Below are 20395 nucleotides of genomic sequence, written 5' to 3'. Positions count from 1 at the left end.
TATCATCGGCTGAGATTTCCCCTGGGCGGACAGAATGCTGTTTTCTTGATAAGGAAATGGTGTCATGGGCCCCTGGCCATGAGTCCCTGTATCACAGTGCTGTCAGGTCTTCTGCACATGTCCCTGTCCTTCACAGCATACTACCAGCTCCTGTGCTCTGTCACACTGCCCTCTGCAGCTTACCTAAGCTGTCCTGGAAGATGGACAGGGAACATCTTGTTGACCGCCCTCAACTCACAGATCTGCAGGGATTTGGCCCAAGCTCCTGGACATGAATCCATGTGGTCTTTTGTATAACAGATTCTCTGTCTGTTCTGGACTCCCTGCCTCACAGTGCTGGCCACGATTGCTCCAGAGCTTCAGAACCAGAGGCCTCCAGTCTTACACTGGGGCCTAGTGTGCACATGGTGCTAGTGTACATACAGTGCAGGAACAGCCACCCATGCTGCCCAGCTCATGGTCAGTCTGGCTGTGTAACTCACTTATGCCTGGGAGAAGCTCCGTTCGGCCTGGACTTTGAGACAGGTTCATGGGCCTGCTTCCGATGTTTGCTTTGAGGATTCCTGTGGACTTAAATACAATACTCAGGCATGCCTGGATATCTTAATAGCTAAGAAATACGGTGTCCCTCAACTCTCAGCAAGGTTGGGAGGTGGCCATGAGGCTTGGATTCTGGTGTCACTGCTGATTGAGGTCCTGGCATTAAGATACTTTCTAACCCTCTGTGCCTCATTGCTAGGCACTCTCACTGGTTATCCGTATCGCCAACCCCCACCCCCGCCCCTTTTAACTTAATATGGTATGTGAGGGAGGACGGAGGCTGCTCAAACATGGAAATAATTAGTCTCCCCTGCCACCCTCACCTGGTTCTGGGGATCTGGGTTGCCAGGCTCGGGTGCCAGCTGAGTTGATAAGCAGAAAATGGGGTCACTGTTCAGACCCCATCTGTGCCCTCTAGTATGATGAGGCTCTGGTCAAGTGTGCATAGCTCACCAAGTCTACTTTTAAATGAAGGACTAGTCTACTCATGAGTGGCCTGTGGGAAGATGGTGGTGGTCTTACATAACCAGTTACCCAACATGAAGAAGCCAGACTGAAAGTTGTTCATAGAAACAGTTTTAATGGTAGGAAGATGCTTTCACTTAAGGGAAGCTCACTGAACCCAAGCCCTTAGACCCGGTTCACTTGCAGGTGCCATGCTTCTTTGCTTCAGAGCTGAAAGGGTTTGGCCAAGATCACACAGTTGAACGTGGGCAGCTGGTGCCAGCACTTCCGTCTGCTCTCAGAGGGCGGAGAGCAGGTGCCCCACTCTGCGCTGCCCCACTGGCTGCTCTGGGAGAGGAGGAATTGGAAGCATTTCGAGGATGAACTCAGCACCTGCGCTCCCCTGCCTCCTCTACCAAGAGCTGGCAGACTTGTGCTGTAACCTAGCCTTGCTATGCTCAGCCAGGTTTTAGCGTTTTCCCAAGCCCATCCCCTGTCCCCAGACCCATTGGAACTCGCATCCATCAGTCAGGTTTCCTGTGCTCACACCATTAAGCCTGGAAGTGGAGATTAATGGAAGTGGAGACTAATGGCTGAAGACAGTCATGGGGATAGGTGCCCACCTTTGTAGGGTACCTATCAGAGGTACCCACATCAGACTGCGACACTGAACACATCAAAAGATGAAGGGCAGATTTACACTCCTGTGCCAGCGATAGACTCACTTAGCTGGAGCCTTTGGGTCTAAATGTTGGCAGAGGTCCCACACTGCACAAACATCTAGGTGCTTTCAGCTTTCCTCGAACAAAAGGACAGGTGTCTAAGCTGTGTAGACTCAGGTCAAGATCCTGCGCCCAGCCCTGTGTGCAGGCTGTCAGCAGACCCTCACAGTAGCACCAATTGTCTAATTCCTGCAGAGTGCAGCAGGAGGGAAGCCCTGTAACCAAGGAAAGGTTGTCCCATGGTTGTCCTACATAGGAGGGTGTGGCTAGCAACAGCTGGGTGGGTCCTCAGGTGGACTCCTAAAGGTCTTCGGGCAGCAAGGCAAGGCAAGGGGCTATTAAGGGGTACACACACAGGAGGAAACATCCCTGCTGCCCATGTCTATGGCTTGTTTGTCCTTCCCTGCCCAGCTGCCTATGAAGCTGGCCTGGACAAAACCAGAGATCCTTGGGAAACCTGTCCTCAGCCCTTCTAGGTTCTGTGCTGCACATACCCAGCCGATCACCTAGGCCCTACTCCTAGAATTCACTGGGGAGGATGGGTAGCCATAGCCCTTTGGTCCCAGACATGGACCCACTGAATTAGGCACAAGCCATTGTCCTCAGCAAGCCTTATTCAGCTGGGGTTGACAGAACCCTGAAGGGCCTGTCCTCCAGAGTCAGGAGTTCTGGTCCTGAGGTAGAGGACCTCACAACTGGAGCGTCATGCTGAAGGCTAATGTCCTTCTCTGGACGGTGGTAAGTCTTTTTTCTCTCTCCTTCAGTGGATAGGCAAGTATACCACCATGAACGAAAGTATACACACCCTCACATTCAGACAGTTCGCCATGACCCATCCACATAGCCGGGCTGGACTCTTCATAGGTCTGGTAAGTCACCTCAACACGACAGCTGGCCTAAGCTTGTCTTCCCTATGAGGGCCACTGCCCTGGGTGAGGACAAGCCCGATATCCCCATTTTCACACAGCAGCATATCAGCACTGTCAGGAACCTCTGCCAGATAAATAGGTCCAACGAGGTTCTTGAAGTAAATGGGTACAGAGACAGGGTTTCTGGCCTTCTGGTCCAGAGTTAGCAGGCATTATATATCTATCAAAATAAATACTAAAATTCCTATTAAGTCATCACAGTCCATAGTGGGCACAGGTCTCAGTTCAGTGGCTTTACCCAAAAGGCTATATGTTTTTTAGTTGTCTAAATCACTTAAAAAGTTGCCAAGGCAGAAATGTTCCATTCAGAGTGCAGTCCATTAGATGACAGGCTCTGGCATGGCCTAATAATCAGTGTTTTTCAGCTGCATAAAGGATGTTGTAGTGGGATGTTTTATAGAGCAGATAAACGGAAGGGGTGGCAGCCTCGGGGAACACGTGGTGGTTCAGAGCTGTGTCCATCTCATCCACATACTCCACCTGCAGAGCGATGTTGAGGGCCTGCGACAGGGCTGTGATCTGCACATGGTCACACTCCATGGCCATGGGCTCTACTTCCTAGAAAGCCAAAAGAAAATACTCAGGAGGGAGGCCAGGGCAAGGGGGCACGTGCAGCCCTTGCTCCCAGCATCACTGTCACCCCTTCTGTGCAAGGGTGGTGATGCCCACCTGTCACGGCAGCAACACAGCCAGACACTACTGGGGTTGCAGAAAATGAAGCGAAACCATTTTTATTCCAGACCCTTGACAGAGTGTGCAAGAGAAATCTTTCAGGCTGGCATCAAAAACTTAGGACTAAAAGGACCCTGGTGTCAGAGGCTTCCAAGCGTAAGCCTGCAGAGGCTGAGCCTGGTGTGAGTCCTGATGCTGCATAAACAACAGAGAGGCAGAGACTGTGGCAGGCCAGTGTGTGCATCCCACAGACGGTGGCTGCTCGTGTGCCTATGGAAACCGCCATTTAAGTTAGGGCCCAGTACCTCCCAATTAAGACAAAAAATCCAGATAGCCATATGAAAATTGTCCATTTCCTAACATGGGGACCACTCCTTCAGATAAACATTACATCTGAAACAAGAGCCCATCCTAAGACAAATGTGACAGGAACTGTTACTGTGCATGCAGCAGCATAAGTCGAGCGATCCCAGAGATTCCTTGGGATTACACACAGCCAGAGCTCAGGCCAATCAAGGAAGATGTCTCCAGTGGGCTCACCTTGCTAACTGGCATTGTAAGGGTGTTCTTGTGGGCAGAGACAGTGGACCTGGAGTGTGTAAGGGACAGACAAGCAAAGCCCAGGATGGGAGGTACATCGCCAAGGAGGACCCCTAGGGACCTACGTGAGTGCAGAAGTCTTTGATGTCCATCTCCTCATCGATGAAATGTCGGAAGAAGTCAGCTCGGTTCCTGATGAAGGCTGATGTGAGGAGGCGTAAGAACTGCACTATTCGATCCGAGGAGCTCTGGTCGTTGAACACCTTCAGCAGGCTGGACACTGAGCTGTCCTTCTCTACCAGCTCTACCACACTGTAAAACTTCACATCACCCCGCCGCCATCAGGGCAGACCCGGCTAGCACCTGCCTCCAACACCCCACAGGACCCCTCATTTTGAGACTGCAAGTGAGTATTGGTGTTGAAGCCCAGAGGTACATCTAGGGCCCTGGTATGGAGTTGAGTCCCCTTCCACCATACATTCAGAAGGGCAGGAGGCTGACAGTCCTCCGAACTGAGGTCCCCTGTATTCATATATCCCCATAAGTAGAAAATGACCCTGCCCTGTCCCAGCCCCAACCGCACAGCTGTCCCATCTGCTCTGCCCATGTGGAGGGCCTTGGTCCTCAGCCAGTGTGACCCAGGGGAACTCACAGCATTAAAGAAGTTTCTGAACTTATGTTCCTCAAAGCCAGCAGCCAAAAGGTCGTTTGGGGTCTGTAGCACACGCTCTTTGAACCTGGAGGGAAGGAGACCTGATGGTCACAGGGGAAACACAGGGTGCATGCTGCTGTGACGGGGCAACTGCCAAGTCTACACCAGCATCTCAGAAGCACTTCCACATGTGCTGCCTTCCCATTTCTCAGATGAAACTGGGGCAGTCACAACATTCTCCCCCAGATATGACAATTCCCTTTTTTTTTTTTTTTTTGGAGCTGGGGACTGAACCCAGGGCCTTGCGCTTCCTAGGCAAGCGTTCTACCACTGAGCTAAATCCCCAACCCCGACAATTCCCTTTCAAAAGCTTCTTCCTTATCCCTGTGGACCTCCAGAGTGACAACACTCCTCCCACGTCACAAGTTTGCTGGCCTCTGCCCATGACACTGCTCACTGGGAAGTGTCTCCCTCATCTTCAGCCCAGGTTGGCAGTCCATCCACAGCCAACCCCCATTTGTGCTTTACCTGGGCAGGGCCTGTTAGGGCCTCAGGATACCCCTCTTTGAGAGCTGCCAGTGTGTGGACTACTTTAAACTAATGAACTGTTATTTCAAAGACTTTTACCTGCCGGGATTTAGCATCCCTTACTAAAACCCCAGTACAAGGAACTAAATCATACTGAAAACCAGATGGAGATGGCTCATTGTTAAGGAACACTTGTTCTTGCAGAGGATCCAAGTTTGATTCCAAGCACGAGTTCACAACCATCTGTAATTCCAGTTCCAGAAGATCAAATGCCCTCTTCTGGCACCGAGGACACATACACACATGCAGGCAAACACTCATACAATAAGTAAATGTAATTTTGAAAATAATACTCAGAGCCCAATTTCCTGTTTAGTACTCACTATGCTTCTAAGTGGCCAGGGAATGTTACACACCTGAGGTGGGAGTGCCATGGGCCCCAGCATGTGCTTCTGTCCCTCAGATCTCTGCTGCTGGCTGCTTCTGTGGGGTAGCCAGTAATCCAGTAATCCGTCCTAATACCAGCTCACCTATCCTGTCAGGCCTCCCTGCTCTCAACCCCAGCTTCATGACTGTTAATCCACATCCCTGCAATACAAGGCCCATCCTGACACAGGCCACGGGGCCCTCACGAGCGTGGTGAGACACCTGACCTGGCCACCAAGCAGCTCTTCGTGAACCTCAGGACCAGCCTGGCACTGGGCTGTCCCCACTCTCTATCGGGGTCAAGGGCCAGCAAGAGGGCTTGGTAATGTGGCTGCCCCTCCATGCAGTGGAAGGGAAGAGAAGATTCCTAAAGTTATCTGCTGGTCTCTCTGCACACACCACAGTGTGCTCTGTCACACACACACACACACACACACACACACACACACACACACACACACACACACACACACACACACGAACATGACCAAGGCCAGCAGGGACAAGCTTCCTCCTTTTGTATTCTTTTTCTTTCTCTTCTTTTCTTCTTTTCTTTTTCCTCCTCCTCTTCCTCCTTCTCCTCCTCCTGCTCCTCCTCCTTCCTCTCTCTCTCTCTCTCTCTCTCTCTCTCTCTCTCTCCCCCCCCCCGTCTCTCTCTTTCTTTCTTCCTTTTCCTCTTCTCCCTCTTCCTTTTCTTTCTCTTCTCCTTCCTTCTCTCTACCTCCTCCTCTTTCTTGTGTTGGTGTTTAAAACAGGGTTTGACTGAGTGCCACCACGTCTGTTTGTCATTGTGCAGTAAATGCAGTAAATACCAAGTGCCCACCCAGTGTTGGTGAACCAAGCCTTCAGGCAATGCTGGAGGAAGTGTCAAACAGATACAGACACCTTCCTGAGCCTCTGGGCTGCCATCAACACTGGCACAGTGGCCAGCTCTCAGCTCCCCTGCTACACAAGCCGGCTCTAACAGAGAAGCAGAAGAGTCTACACAGGCCCCACTCACTTGAGGATCTCTCTGCCCTTGCCCAGCAAAGACTCCAGGTAGGAATAGCCCAAGGCCCTGTAGAAGCAGTTCCCGTCTCCTTTGGTCTTTCGGATTGAGGTGAATCTTTTGCTGAGTTCCTAAGGGGAGAGGAGGACACATGGACCTCAGCAGCAGCAACACTGGTGTGGGTCAGTCACTGGCCTGGCCACAGCTCCCTCCCACCAGGGTTCCCACCCTCATCCATCCCACAGATACACAAATACACTGCGGTGTCAGACACAGAGGATGTCAGTTCCTGGGCACCAGCCAGCCTCCAGTTGGGGGAGGTACCACAGAATTAGATGATGGTGACAGAGATTGAGGACATGATTGGGGTGTCCTGGGCCAGAGACAAACATACCAGACTCTGGCAGTCAGGGAAGGCTTCCTGGAGGAAGCTGGCAGTTGAGTGGGGTGGGTGATAGGGAGGCTGCAGAACACTAGGCAACCTCGGCAGTTCTCTAAAGGTTTCTCAGGGGTGTGGGGAGTGCCGGACCACACCAGAGAGGAGTCAAGCAAGTGAATCCAGTGCTACACTGGTGCTCAGCTTTAAAATGTGTGGTGTTCCCACAAAGAGAGGCTTTCTGAGGCAAATGCACAATGTCAGAATGGTCTAAGTGTGTTTCAGTTTGCACAGGAACCTGGCCCAAACTCCACGCTGACCAGAAGCTGCCCCCTTCTCTACTCCCGACCCCAGCCCTCTTTGTTTAGGCTCTTGGCCCCTCTGCCCTCTGCCCCACCTGGATTTTCCTCTGGTAAATCCTGTTTTCAGGATGATCCCGAAGAATAGATAGAATGTCACATTTTTCTGATATTAGGTTGAAAGATGTTTCACTCTGAAAGAGAAAGAAGAGATGCTGAGCTGGCTTCAAAGACACCTGCAGCGCTCACGGAGCTGATGGCCTCTGAACAACCAACGGGGTACACAATCTAGAACATGACCTGTTCTCTCAAGGGAAGTGTAAGCCTTTGACCAGGACAATAAGGACTGGCACCAGCATGAGGTAACCTGGCTACAAAGAACTAACCTTATAGCTTACTAACCGGTTCATTTCAATATATTTAATACCTCAGACTTAATAAATCTCTATGCTGGAGTATGCTCCTGCCTCTTCATTCATTCATTCATTCATTCATTCATTCATTCATTCTTTTCTTTACTCACCCGAGTCCCCCAGTTCCTTAACATGCAGCCTGTGCCAAGCCTAACATCACCACATGCTGGCAATACAGGGGTATTCCCATCCCTACACAAAAGCCAGTGATACCACAGGGTGAAGGTTAGCTATGGGGTGACCCTGTGTGGCACTGGGGGTGTGTGTGTGAGGGTTCAGGGAAAGGGTAACAATCTGAGTTTACACAAGGGCTGAGGCATTGAGGACATCTTCCCATATTGCCTACCAGTGTAACCCAGCTCTGAATCAAGGCCAGAACCAAGTCTGAGCCATGGTCTCTTAAGTCCTTACAAAAGCAGGTGGGAGACGACAGAGGATGCCATGGATGGAGGAGTGGTAGTCACCTCCCCACCTCTGCTCCTTTACTAAGCTTGGGGTGAGAGTGCTCAGGGCTGGGGCTCAGCCAACTGGCCATGTACCCTCACCACCAGCCACCAGGAATGGTGCTCTCCTCAGAGCAAACCTCAAAGTGTCGGGCTGCAGGGCGGTGGTGGCACACACCTTTAATCCCAGCACTCAGGAGGCAGAGGTAAGCGGATCTCTGAGTTCAAGGCCAGCCTGATCTACAAAGCAAGTTCCAGGACAGTCAGGGCTACATAGAGAAGCCCTGTCTCAAAACAAACAAACAAACAAACAAACAAACAAACAAACAAACATTCCAGGGCTGGTGAGATGTCTCAGATTGCTAACAAGCCTGACCACCTGAGGCTGATCCAGGATCCCACATCGGGGAAAGGGAGAACCAACTCTCACAAGCTGTCTTCTAACCGTGTAAGTGGTTTGTACACACACACACACACACACACACACACACACACACACACACACACAGAGAGAGAGAGAGAGAGAGAGAGAGAGAGAGAGAGAGAGAGAGAGAGAGAGAGAGAGAGATTGCTCTTTAAGTGCTTTTTGACTCATATAAAGGATTTTCCAGCTTAAAATAAGGTTTCTGTGGCTGAGGACAGGACTCTGTAAATACACCACTTGTCTTTTAAGTGTGAGGATCAGAGTTCAGATCCCCAGAGTACGTATTCAGGCTAGATGAGGAACCTGCTTCTGATCCCAGCTCTCAAAGGATTGGTAGGTACAGGGGATCCTTGGGACAAGCTGACAAACTAATTACCCAAATTGGCGTATTCTAGGCCCATAACAAAGCCTGCTGGGGCTTCTGGGAAAGCTTTTGGTTTGGGATGAAAGAGCAGAGATGCTGATGCAATGTCTACCTTACAGCAGCCACTCTGTGACCAGAGGTTGAAAGCCAACATAGGGAGGATGGTTCGATGATCTGCTGCTACTCTAAGCCCAATCAATGTGTGACATGGGTGATGGGTGCCATCACTGGGCACTACTGTGTGCCAAGATCGGGAGCAGAGGTTCACATGGCCCCATTATCTCAATTATCATAACACTCTTATGAGGTGGCGATTATTATACCCACCGCCAAGGTCAGGTTGTGTGAGCTAGGAAGTGATTCCTGCAGGTCCCTGTGAAGTTCAGACACACCAAACTGCTGGGTATGCACACAGCCCAGATGCCAGAGTTCTCAAAGGACTCAGCTGCTACAGCACAAAGAACTGTCCTATCCGGGGCAGTGTGTGGCCTTCTAATCCAGAGGCTGGGTCCAACTTCTCGCTTCTGCAGCACCCCAAGAGACACTGTTCAACCCACCCCACCCCACTTCCTGATGGGAGTTCAGTGTGTCCAAGAGCCTGGACAGTGTGTGATGCTTACTGCAGAGTGTCAAGGGACAGTTCTCAAGTGACTCCGGGCACAGCCATTGAAAGGTATCAGCAGGCTGAGGGTGTGGCTGAACAGTGGGTGAGCTGCTCTGGCATGTGCAAGGCCCTGGGTTCATTCCTAGCTCTGCAAGGCAAACAAAGACAGGAGAGCAGGGCCCACTGCCAGAGGGGGAGACAGCCCCTCCTCCACCTGCTTTGAGCCTTCTACCCGTGCCAAGAAGGTACCAACTTCTTCCTTATGTTCTTCCTTCCCATTTCCTAGTTGTCTCCCTTTCAGAGTTTCACAGACCTCAGGCTCATAGCTTGGATAGGCTCCATTCCATTTGCAGGTTTAGAAAAACCTTAGGCCAAGATAACTTTGTTGACTTCATAGATGTGTATGTATGTTTAGAATATAGACACATGTATATATAAACATACATTCATATATTTAAATATATATGTAAAATAATTATGTATAGAATATATTTAATATATTAATAATAACTATACATATAGCTATATATATAACTATATATATATTGTTCAGAATGATGGAAGTGTGACATCATTTATATAACACACAGCTGCTGGTGTGTGGTTAAGTCTGCTAACACTGTGTTGAAGACACAAATCCCCATGGGGCGGTATCGTTCTGAACAGCCCTCTCCACACCCTGTGTGCATGGCAAGGTAACCCATGGGCCCCTTGCCTGGCAAGTGGCCACATGTTCTGCTCAACCAAACGCCTTCTTGCTCCCTTGTTAATTCATTCATGTCTTGCTATCCGCTTCATGACCGTTTATAGAAGTATTTTTACAGGTGGATGACTTAGAACAGTGCATGGGGTTTTCCAACAACAGGCTACAGAGCACGACGCCCCGACTGTATCTGGTGAACCTGCACTCAATCCTGGCCCCAAACAAACACCAGCAATAAAGATGCCAGGGGTATAGGGGACACAGAAGGATGCCCAGCCAGCAGCCATATTTACTTGACCGTTTCTGAGTAGGCATCAGGGAGCAGGGGAAGAGGAACTCCACTCATCCTCAGAGAGGAGTCCTGAGGGGCGAGGCACTACACCAGGGCCTGTATCTGCCCGGTGGAGTAGGGAAGCTTGCTGCCATGGGCAGATTCTCTGTAGCTATCTGCAGTCACACAGAAAAACAGCATCAGGACTGGCTGCGAGCTGTTGAGCCGCGCTCTTCTCAATCTCAGAGTGTGTCCCAAGTGTATCTCATGTGTCCCTAAGCTGCGTTGTGTCCCCAACACCCTGCCCTTCGCTCGTGCCCCGACCTTCAAGGTCCATGTGGCGTTTCTTTTGAAATGTATGTCTTTAAAGAGCATGGTGGTAAAATGTACGTAACTCGAAACATACCATTTCAGCCATTTTTATGCCCATGGCTCTGCTGCCTTAGGTACCTCCCTCTTCTCCCCTCCCTATCTTTGGAATCCACCTCTGTGCTACAGATAAGATGTATTTTCCAAATGTTTTTAAAAATGGAGTTGTTATATGTTTTAAATTTACACACACACACACACACATATATACATATATATATGTATATATCACTATGTCATACACACACACACACACACACACACACACACACACAACTTTACTGGATACTATTTAAAAACTGGCCCTAGCTGGCTATGGTGACCATAGCCTGTAATCCTATTGCCCAGGAGGCTGAGGCAGGGGGATGGTGAAATTGAGGCTAGTATAGGCTACACTGCAAGACTACCTCAAGGGAAGGGTAGAGGAGAGGGAGGGAGTAAGGAAGGTAGATGGATCTTGGGGTTAGCATCTGGTGTCCCTCCAAGTGTATTTGTGGACACTCTAGTGACAGGCTGGTTTCCACCCTGGCACTGGAAGTCCCTGAAACACCCGAGTCCCCACCCAAACGCACACCGGCATTCCTGGGTGACACTAGCCTCAAGATCCAGGAAGAAGCTAGGAGCAGTATCAGTCCACTGGTCCGTGACATCTGGAACGATGCTCTGGGTTGTGACCTTGGCTAACATTAATTAGTGTTTGCTTTTAAAGCCCTGGCTCAAGACTTCCAGGTTGTTCTGGAGCCAAGGAACACAGACAGGTCATGCCTGACTGTCCTGTCAGACCTCACCAGGCCACAGCAAAGACACCGGCTCTTTAATTGCTGGCTTGCAAATAGAGGATGATTAATTGAGCTGGGCAGGCAGCACCAAGTACACTTGGAGGGACACCAGATGCCCAGGCACCTGGGCAACTGATTTAGCAGTGGAGGGGAGAGGTGTGTTTCACAGACCAAACCCATGGCCAGGCCTCAGCTCACACCCCTCTCTGCCAGCCATTCTGCTGTGCATCTGAGCATGCCCACATCCCAGACCCAGCAGGCGGGCCATCTTTCTCTGGGCAGGTTGAACAGGGTTTGACTCACCAGCCAGGCCCCAACATCACTGCTCACCACCCAGCCTGACCTCAGGTACCTGGGAAATACCAAGCAGGTTCAGAGCCTCAACCTCTCCTTTAGGAAGGTCGCCTCCTTGCCAGAGGCCACCCAGAGTTGAACCCTGGCCCTACCTGCTCACCCGGAGTCCCCACAGGCACTAGAAGGAGTGCGCTTTGAAGTGCCTACTTGGGGACTGGGAAGATATGGAATGGGTAAAGAATTCACCGCGTAAGCATGAGGCCCCGAATTCTGTAACACAGCAGTTGTGTAACCTGCATCCGCCGTGCTCCTGTGCCTCAGCACTGGCAGGAAGACGTAGAGACGGTGACAGGACGGATGACTTGCCCAGTCCAGCCAGCAAGCGAGCTTCGGGTTCAGTGGGGAGACCCCATCTCAGAAATCAGGAGTTGGGGAGAGGCCTCAGTGAGCAAGGCACTTGCTACTCAGGACGACAAGAGTTCAGGTCCCCCCGACTGACACGTGGCAGCTACCTGCAATCTCAGCCCTCAGGAGGCAGAGGCAGGATCCCTGCAGCAAGCTGGCTACCCTAGAATCGACAAACTCCAGGCTCAGTGAGAGACCCTGTCTAAGTAAGCAGGGATCGAGGAAAACACCCAGTGTCAGCTTTCCGGCATCTGTGTGCAAGAACACATACGTGCATGCAAATCCACATACACATGTGCCCAGGCACTTATGAAGCAGGTTCATATGCACACTACACATCCATGCATATGTTATTTTTTTTTTAAAGAAAAATAGAGGAAGGTATCTGATGTCAATGTCTGGCCTCCACATTCGTGTGCACAGGTTGGTACAATCCTCTATCACGAACATATACATACACAGGGATACACCACACACATAACCAAACCTCTCTCTGTCCTCTCTCTCTTTCCATATATATACATATATATATATATACACATATGCATGTGTACATATATGAACATATATTTGTATATATGAATATTCATATATGGATCTTCATATGTGTGTATATATGAATACACATGTGGAGTGTTCAAACGTCCATTATTAATGAGGTGACTTAATTCAAAGATCACTGAAGCCATGGGTGCAGGGAGACCTATCTCCCTGGAGGACCCATTCCTGCTCCAACACCTGGGGACAACTGTGGTGTCACAGAACATCACCATTTGGCTTCTTTGCAACTGGAAGTCAGAATTCAGTCTCCTCCATCTAAGGCCAGCTATGGACAGGCTGTGCTTTCAAGGCCTCCTGGGCTCTGGCAATGCAGGCTGCTTTTCTCAGTTCCTAAAGGCTTCCTAGGCACTGCCTGGCTTCCATCCTTGGGACCTATGCGGTGGAAGGAGAGAACTGATTCCTGAAAGTTGCCCTCTGACCTCCACACATACTCCGTGCATGCCTGCACCACACACACACCCCGACACACACACAAATAAATCCACACTAAAGGCTGTCTAGCTTCCCTGATGGATAGCCCCCCTTGCACCTTGTAACCTTTCTTTCCAGGGTCCCCTTCCCTTCCCCTTCCTCCCTCTTGTAGGGACCCTAGTGGTGACCTCTCTGTGCCATCCTTGATAAGGAAGGGTAATCTTCCACTTCAGCCCCTTAACTGAACCACACCACCTGTGGTAATGTATTCACAGTCACTAGGGAACGGGATATACTAATCTTTGCTGACAATCACTCAGCATACTTCATGACCCTTCTCTGTAGGGGCCCCAACACCTTATCTTCCTTGCTGACTGTTTTCAGAGCTCCTGAAGCTGGGCTCTGCCTCCCTCAGATAACGTGAACTTGGGTAACATCTTTGAGCAGTCCACCTCCAGCCTCACCTCTCCTTAGGACTCCAGCCTCAAACAGCTGGCAACCTCTCAGACATCCAAACAGCCCCTTCTGATTCATTACTCTGTGGCCTCATCTGTCTCCACCAGGCTTCTCTAGCCCCTTGGATACTCCTCCACCCACCAGAGTGCACCCCCACCAGAGTGCACTCCCAAACCCAGGAGCCCTCTTCCATTGCCTCGTCCTGCTCCACTAGCTCCTGGGTCTGGCCTGAGAGCCCTCACCTTCTCCCACGAGGAGGGCACAATGCACCCTGCCCAACTGACCTCGGGGCTTCCTCTCCCATCAGCCCCACATTCTCTCTGAGCAGTCAGCACAGGCTACTTAACAAGCAGGGTCTTTCCTCAGTACTCTCTGCTGGGTTTAGATGTTTGCTTAACTGCCAGTGTCACAGTATCAAAAGGCAGCATTCTGCCTTCATGACCAGACTAACATTGTGCTCATGAATTGTATCCAGTGTTGGCTCAGTTTCCCTAGCCCCAACCCCTTCTGCCAAGCGTTGCCTTCCCTCACGGTAAGGAAGCAGGAAGCCCAGGGCCTGATGCTGGCACCTCATTTTAGGGCTTCCCAAGATCTGAGCCCGATAAAGCCGTTTGGTATAAATGGCCCACTGATAACCTATTACCACAATACAACCAGGCTAAGACATAGGTAGGAGGCAGGAGCTCCTGCTAATACCTGCAGATGTGAAGGCTTCGGGGCCGGGGAGTGGCTACAGCCGGGACACTTCCCAGGCGGATGCTGGAGCAACCTTCGAAGCTGTGAACAGACCACGAAGGGCGATTTTGGTGTGGGTAAGACAGGACGGAGAGCGGACCGTAAAGTGGGGGTCTTCCCAGAAGATTCTGTGCGAGAACGCCGGCAGGAGCTGGCACAGAAAAGGCCGTGAGGATGTAGCCTGAAGTGGAAGTGGGGAGTGAAGTCCTGGAGACTGGAAGGAAGGGCCATCTCCTCAAGTGTCAAAGAACGTGGCCGCAGGGTGTCCTTGCCCCAGGTCTACATGGGAAAACAGAACTTAAGAACAATGAAGGACCTGGGTGGCAGAAGCCTAAGGCGTGGGTTCCTGTAACTTCATCTAGTAAAACGTGAGAGGAGAGACACGGTGTGGGTAAAGACGGGGTTCATGAGTGAAGAAAACGAAGGTTTTGGAAAACTCACAGCCTGACTAAGTAAAGGAGTGACAAAGCATCTTTACACCAAGGGTGTGGCCCACCGGGTAAAGGGAATAACACAAAAGGGAGCTTGGTGTCACTCAGGGAGTCGGGGTAGAAGACCCCCCCATCCCCCAGCATGGCATGGATCCATTGGGTGGCTTTGCCTAGAGAGCACTTTCCAGGGAGCCTCTGAAGTGTTCCCACACGTCAGGGCGGCAGGCCACCTGGGTGACCAGCTGTGGCAGGCCCTGGGAAGGGCTGCTATTCTAGTGGCCAAAGCTGTGGTCTCCAAGTGGAGAGTCCACATGGGCAGGCCCTAGGCCAGCAGAATGACAGTGGGGGTGCGGTACACAGCGTTGGGGCCCAGAGTAAGCAGACACAGTCTCCACTAGGGTGACACCCAAGGGGATGTAGTATGGCTGATGAGAACTGCTGCCCAGGCTGAGCCCAGTAAATTCCAGAGTGGGCAGTTCCAACAGCCACCTGAGTGGCAAGGACGCAGTGCAGACTCAACGATTATTCTGAAAGGTGATCTGCTGAATTGGGTGTCAGACTCACATATGATGACTGACTCCTTATTTCTGGCCAACTTCCCACTCTGGGGACTGGAGGGTCTGTCTCAGGTCTGCCCACCATCATGCTTGGGGTGGCGGGTAATTTTCAGAACTCAAAGGCCCTTGGCTGGCAGGACAGAGACTGGCCAGGGTCTCACCTCTGCCTGGCTCATCTATGCCACAGCTCTGAAGAACTCCTGGGATAGAATGGATGCATCTTGTATGTGAAAAAACCGTGTGTGTGTGTGTGTGTGTGTGTGTGTGTGTGTGTGTGTGTGTGTGTGTGCGTGTGTAGGGGGGATGAGTAGAAAGCTATGGTTTGAATGTTCTCTCCAAACCAATGTGTAATTCAGCTGCCGATGTTGTGACAGTTTTTCAGAGGTCACTAGGTCTGGGGTCTCCCCTCTCATGAAATGATTAACACAGCCAGGGAAGGGTTTCCTTAGACCACTCTCTCCTCCTACCATACTGTGACCCAGCAAGAAGACATGTGGGCCCTCACCAGAGGCTAGCACCTTGATGAACTTCCCAGCTGCCTGCAGAACCAGAAGCCAATAAATGCCTGCTTATTACAAGTCACCCACTCTGTGACATTGTGAAACCTCTTAGGCCCTACACCGGCTTGCTTGCTCCATTTTTGACAGCAACCTCCCCTCTGGCCCTCGTACACCTAGGTGTACCAGTCACAGTAGCTGCCCTGTTCCTCCAACAGGACACACACTCTACCTCAGGGTCTTTGCTCCTTCTGCTTCTTCTGTCTCGAGGTTCTGCCTCTTTACATGGCTTGGGAGATGCCACCTCAGAAGAGAAGCCTCCCTGCCCTCCCCCACCATTCTATCTACTTATCTTGCTCGTTCGAGACAGGATCTGACAGGTGGGCTCACTGGCTGGTGTGTGCCCCTCCACTCCCATGTCAACTCCACAAGGGTAGGGGCCGGTCATCTGTCACTGCCAGATCTCCATGTTCAGGAATGTTGGAATGCATTCTAAAAATGTATCCCGAGTGCTTCAAACCGAACTACTGAAGCCGGAGCTCTGGGCCTCAGAATGATTTTTCTTTTTTAATTTTGGAATAGGGACATCGGTGATATAATTAGTTAAGATGAGGTCACAATGGAGCAGGCTAGGCCACCAGCCCCATGACTGGTTTCCTTATTAAAAGAGGACTATAAACACACGCACAGAAGAGAGCCATCTGTGGAGGAGTTCCAACGTCATAAGGCAGGCTACTGCGGGAAGCTTGGGGAAGCTGGGGGTAGAACATTCCTAAGCACCTTCAGAGGGACTCTGCCCCTCCCTGCACATTCACCTGAGACCTCAGCCTCCAGACTCATCGGAAAAGCAGTCCCTGTGGATCTGGCCCACGGAAGGGTTTTGTTGCAGTAGCACCGGCAAGCATGCTGAATGAGCGAGCCTCCCTCTCCCTCCAGCTGGCCACCCACAACCCAGCATCAGACAGACAGAGCTAGCAACCATTCCATATTCGTCAAAAATGCTAACAGTTCCCTCATGTACAGACAACCCAAACTAAACAGCCCGCCCCCCATGCAAAGCCCTGATCCTGTCCCCTGTCCCAGATTCACTGCCCTGGGCTCCCCCCAGCCTCCCCCAATCTTACTCTTCCCAGGATGCCCACACTTGACCATGTCCCAAGGCAATCTCCCTGCTACCTGCAATGTACTCTTTGCCAGTCCTTCCTGAATGTTCCTATACAACCTTGAGCACCAGCTTTTTCCTACGGGTGAAGGGTACCGTGCTCCTCTGTGCAAGGCCCCTGTTGGGCTCTCAGGCCATCTCAGTAATTCAGGAGCTGTGACCCAGCCCAAGAGCATGAACTCCGGGAGAGGGCAGGTGTCGTTCTTTCTTATCACTGCCCCAAAATAGGCTGGGGATGCCAGCGTTGGTTTCTTTAATGCACGAGAGAAGAAGGCAGACAGGAACGGGTGCCCGGACTGCCTATACTCACACTCACTCATCCCCAAGAGCAAACGCACACATAGTGAGGGTGAGCCCCTCACTGTCTGCAGCCCTGACTCCCAAGGACTCCATGGCTTCTGTCTGGCACTGACATGGAAACAGAGGAAGATTCTGTCAGTCCTAAGACTGCATCTACCACCCATGCCATGTAACCTCAGCCAACATTTAAACGCATTAAACACATTACAGGTAAATGAGCCATGGGCCTCAGGACTTAACAAGGTGGCGAATACACAGTGGGTGTATAATAAACACAATGTAAACAGCATCTAGTTCTGTCCTCGTGACTCCCAGGCAGATGTCCTATTTGGTGGGTTTTAACTATTATCTCTCTCTCTTCTCTCTTTCCTCTCCTCTCTCTTTCCTCTCCTCTCTCTTTCCTCTCTTCTCCTGTTCCCCTTCCCTCTCCAAGGCACCCAAACTCCCCAGAGGGAAGTTGCTTTGGGTCCCAGCTGCTGGTCTCCTGGGTTCAGGTCAGATCCAGCTATTCAGTAAGGGACACAAGTTGGGGTCCCAGTCCCTACTGCACTGGTCTGCTATCTGCTACCCACCATTGGTGGCCAGAAGCTACACAGCCTCCTCCATCCTCCATCCTCTCTCCATTCTGCGTGGCTAAAACTGTCATTTCAACAGCCCGATTCTCTGGCAGGTAATGCAGAAATACCTGGGCCGCTTTCCAAGAGCAGCAGAGCAAGTAAACCCTTGGGTTACCAAGAACAAGCAGGAAACTAGTGCTTACAGTCCGTCCCCAGTTTTGAGTTACACACACACACACAGACACACAGACACACACACAGACACACACACACGGACACACACAGAGAGATACACACACACACACACACACACACACACTGCACCCCTCCCCCACAGGGCAGGAGAATGACTTGTAAGAAGATACCCTGGCTGTCTATCCATACCAGCACAGGTTTGACTCTGGCCCTAGCCTCACAGTGTCCCGAAGTAGTGACCCAAATGTGGGAGGAGGGGCAAGCACAAAGAACCAGGCACCTGCACCACCCAATCTCTGGATTTCAAACACCCTAGTTGAAAACCACATCCACCACCACCACCACCACCCATGCCACTCCCTCCCCCCCCATCTCCCCACCCCTGCACTCCCTGCCACCCCCCACCCCAACTCCTCATAATAACCATTGGGATAGCCCAGACTTAAGTAGACTGGAGTGTAGCTTAGCAGTCAAGCCTTATCTAGCATGCATGAAAAACGGTTCAAAACCCAGCATCACCAAACAAAACAGAAAGAGCAGGCAATCCCAGAACTAAGTGACCCCAAGTTGACCAGTAGCACTAGATGGTCAGGCTCCCTGGAGCCCTTTGCTGGAAGTTGAATAACATAGGCTAACCAGCATATCCAATCCCCTGTAGGAGGCCTGACCCCATGGCAACCTGGAGGGTAGGCTGATGCAACACAGAACACTGGACCAGGGGCTTGGGTCCAAGTCCTAGCTGTTGCACCACCACAATCCCTACCAGCTTTCTTTTCTCCCTGTCTGGCCTCAGTTTCCCCACTTGCCCAAGCCCTGGGTTTGACCGGGTTTGACCAGCCCAGGTTTTCTTGGGTCTCCTCTGTTAGGAAGTTCTTCTAAATCACTTTGCCTGGACTCCTAACTCATCTTTCACAACCGGGGGCTGCCTCTTCATGTGTCCTGACTCTACAGACCTGTTGCCATTAGGAAACTGAGTTTACATCAAGGAGTATTAAGGCTTGCCCGGGTGGTCGGATCGTTCGTCCCTGGGGACAACTGGCTGGGGTATGGTCTGTCTGTGGTGGCTAAGTCTGTGATGGGTGGACTGCAAGCTGTCTACACGAGTGCTACTTAACAAAGAGTAGAGACCACAACCCTAGAGGTATCCCATTCCTTCCCAGTCAGGCATAAGCATCAGGACTTAAAGGAGGTGTCTGGGGACCACCTAGAGTGGCCACGAGGCAGCAGGGCTCAGCCTGGGCTGGATCTTCTGGCTGTGGGTCCCCGAAGGGATAGCGCGGCGGGCGCACTCCGATGTTCACCATCCCGAGGGTGGAAAGGGCTAAAGCCTCGCGCCCGACCGCGCGCACGCACACGCGCCCTGGCGGCGCCCCCTCCCCGTCCCGCCACCACTGACCATAGTGACCGGAGCCGTCGGGCCACGTCTCGCTCCAGCGAGGAGCGAGCGGGTGCCAGGGGAGGCGCTGGGCGGCTCCGCCGTTGGGTCGGGCGGCGCGGGCCTCGCGGGTGTGGGGTGAGTGCAGAATACACCCGACCGCCCCTCAGACCGGAGCGCAGACCTCCACTGTGTCCCAGCAAGACGCACGGCCCGCGATTGACGTCGGAGGCCCGCAATCAGAAGCCCGGACGCGGGACGTCACAGAAAGTGGGTGGGACTGCACTCGCCTTCGGCCTATGTTTTGGGGCCCGTTTGACAGGAGGCCGCCCTCCTTTTAAAGACACAGAGTGCTTTTAGCTAGCAAAGGAGTTAGCCCAATCCAGAAAGCAGGTCAGGTTTGCAAAGACAGAAGGACTTTTAACTAAAACTGCAAATTGAAGGCATCTGGAAGATTAGATGGCCCTCGTTAATTAATCAACGAGTTCACATACATAAGTGTATTTCTTTCAAGATCAGAAGACACGCGCTTAGGAAATACGCGCCCAGTGTCAGACATTTAAGTTACCTGCCGGCTGCTGTCTAGCAACAAATAATATTTTACTTCTTTGTAACTCATGAATCAGACAGGCATTCAGGTAATATCTGTTGAATGGATGAACGTTCGAGATGGTTGAGCGTGGCTCTGTGGCTGTAGGGGTGTGTAGAAAACACAATACTGAACCAGGTGTAGGTGAGTCACCCTGTATACAAGCTCATAATTACTGGACATCAAAGAGGAAATATTATTAAAAGGTTTGTTTGTCAGCCCTTGACCCCTGAAGGAGTTATTTTGAGTGCTGTGTGGGGCTCCTGTATATAGCACATAACTATTTTAGTAGGTTCTGGGACTTAGATGGTTCTACTTCACTTCGGTGTAAAAAACGATAATGTTGGATAGACACTGTTTGGCTCTTTTCCTGAGCTAATGACA

At 51.3% G+C, this 20395-nt stretch overlaps 1 protein-coding gene across 3 annotated transcripts; it reads right to left on the bottom strand.

Moving 5' to 3' along the window:
- Positions 1–1094: 1094 nt before the first annotated feature.
- On the bottom strand, positions 1095–19643 carry Otub2 (OTU deubiquitinase, ubiquitin aldehyde binding 2). 3 transcript variants are annotated; one of them, NM_001401354.1, is given in 7 exon segments: positions 1095–3193; positions 3973–4167; positions 4500–4584; positions 6454–6572; positions 7215–7310; positions 14310–14627; positions 19444–19643. In NM_001401354.1, coding segments are annotated over 7 exon segments (1023 nt in total). In that variant the 5' UTR covers positions 19447–19643; the 3' UTR covers positions 1095–2986.
- Between the last annotated feature and the right edge of the window lie 752 nt (positions 19644–20395).

This window comes from Rattus norvegicus, chromosome 6 (genome assembly GCF_021556685.1).
Source record: "Rattus norvegicus strain SHRSP/BbbUtx chromosome 6, alternate assembly SHRSP_T2T, whole genome shotgun sequence".
Taxonomy (NCBI): Eukaryota; Metazoa; Chordata; class Mammalia; order Rodentia; family Muridae; genus Rattus; species Rattus norvegicus.
Note: the sequence above shows the minus strand (reverse complement) of the source record. Positions and strands in the feature narration are given on the sequence as shown.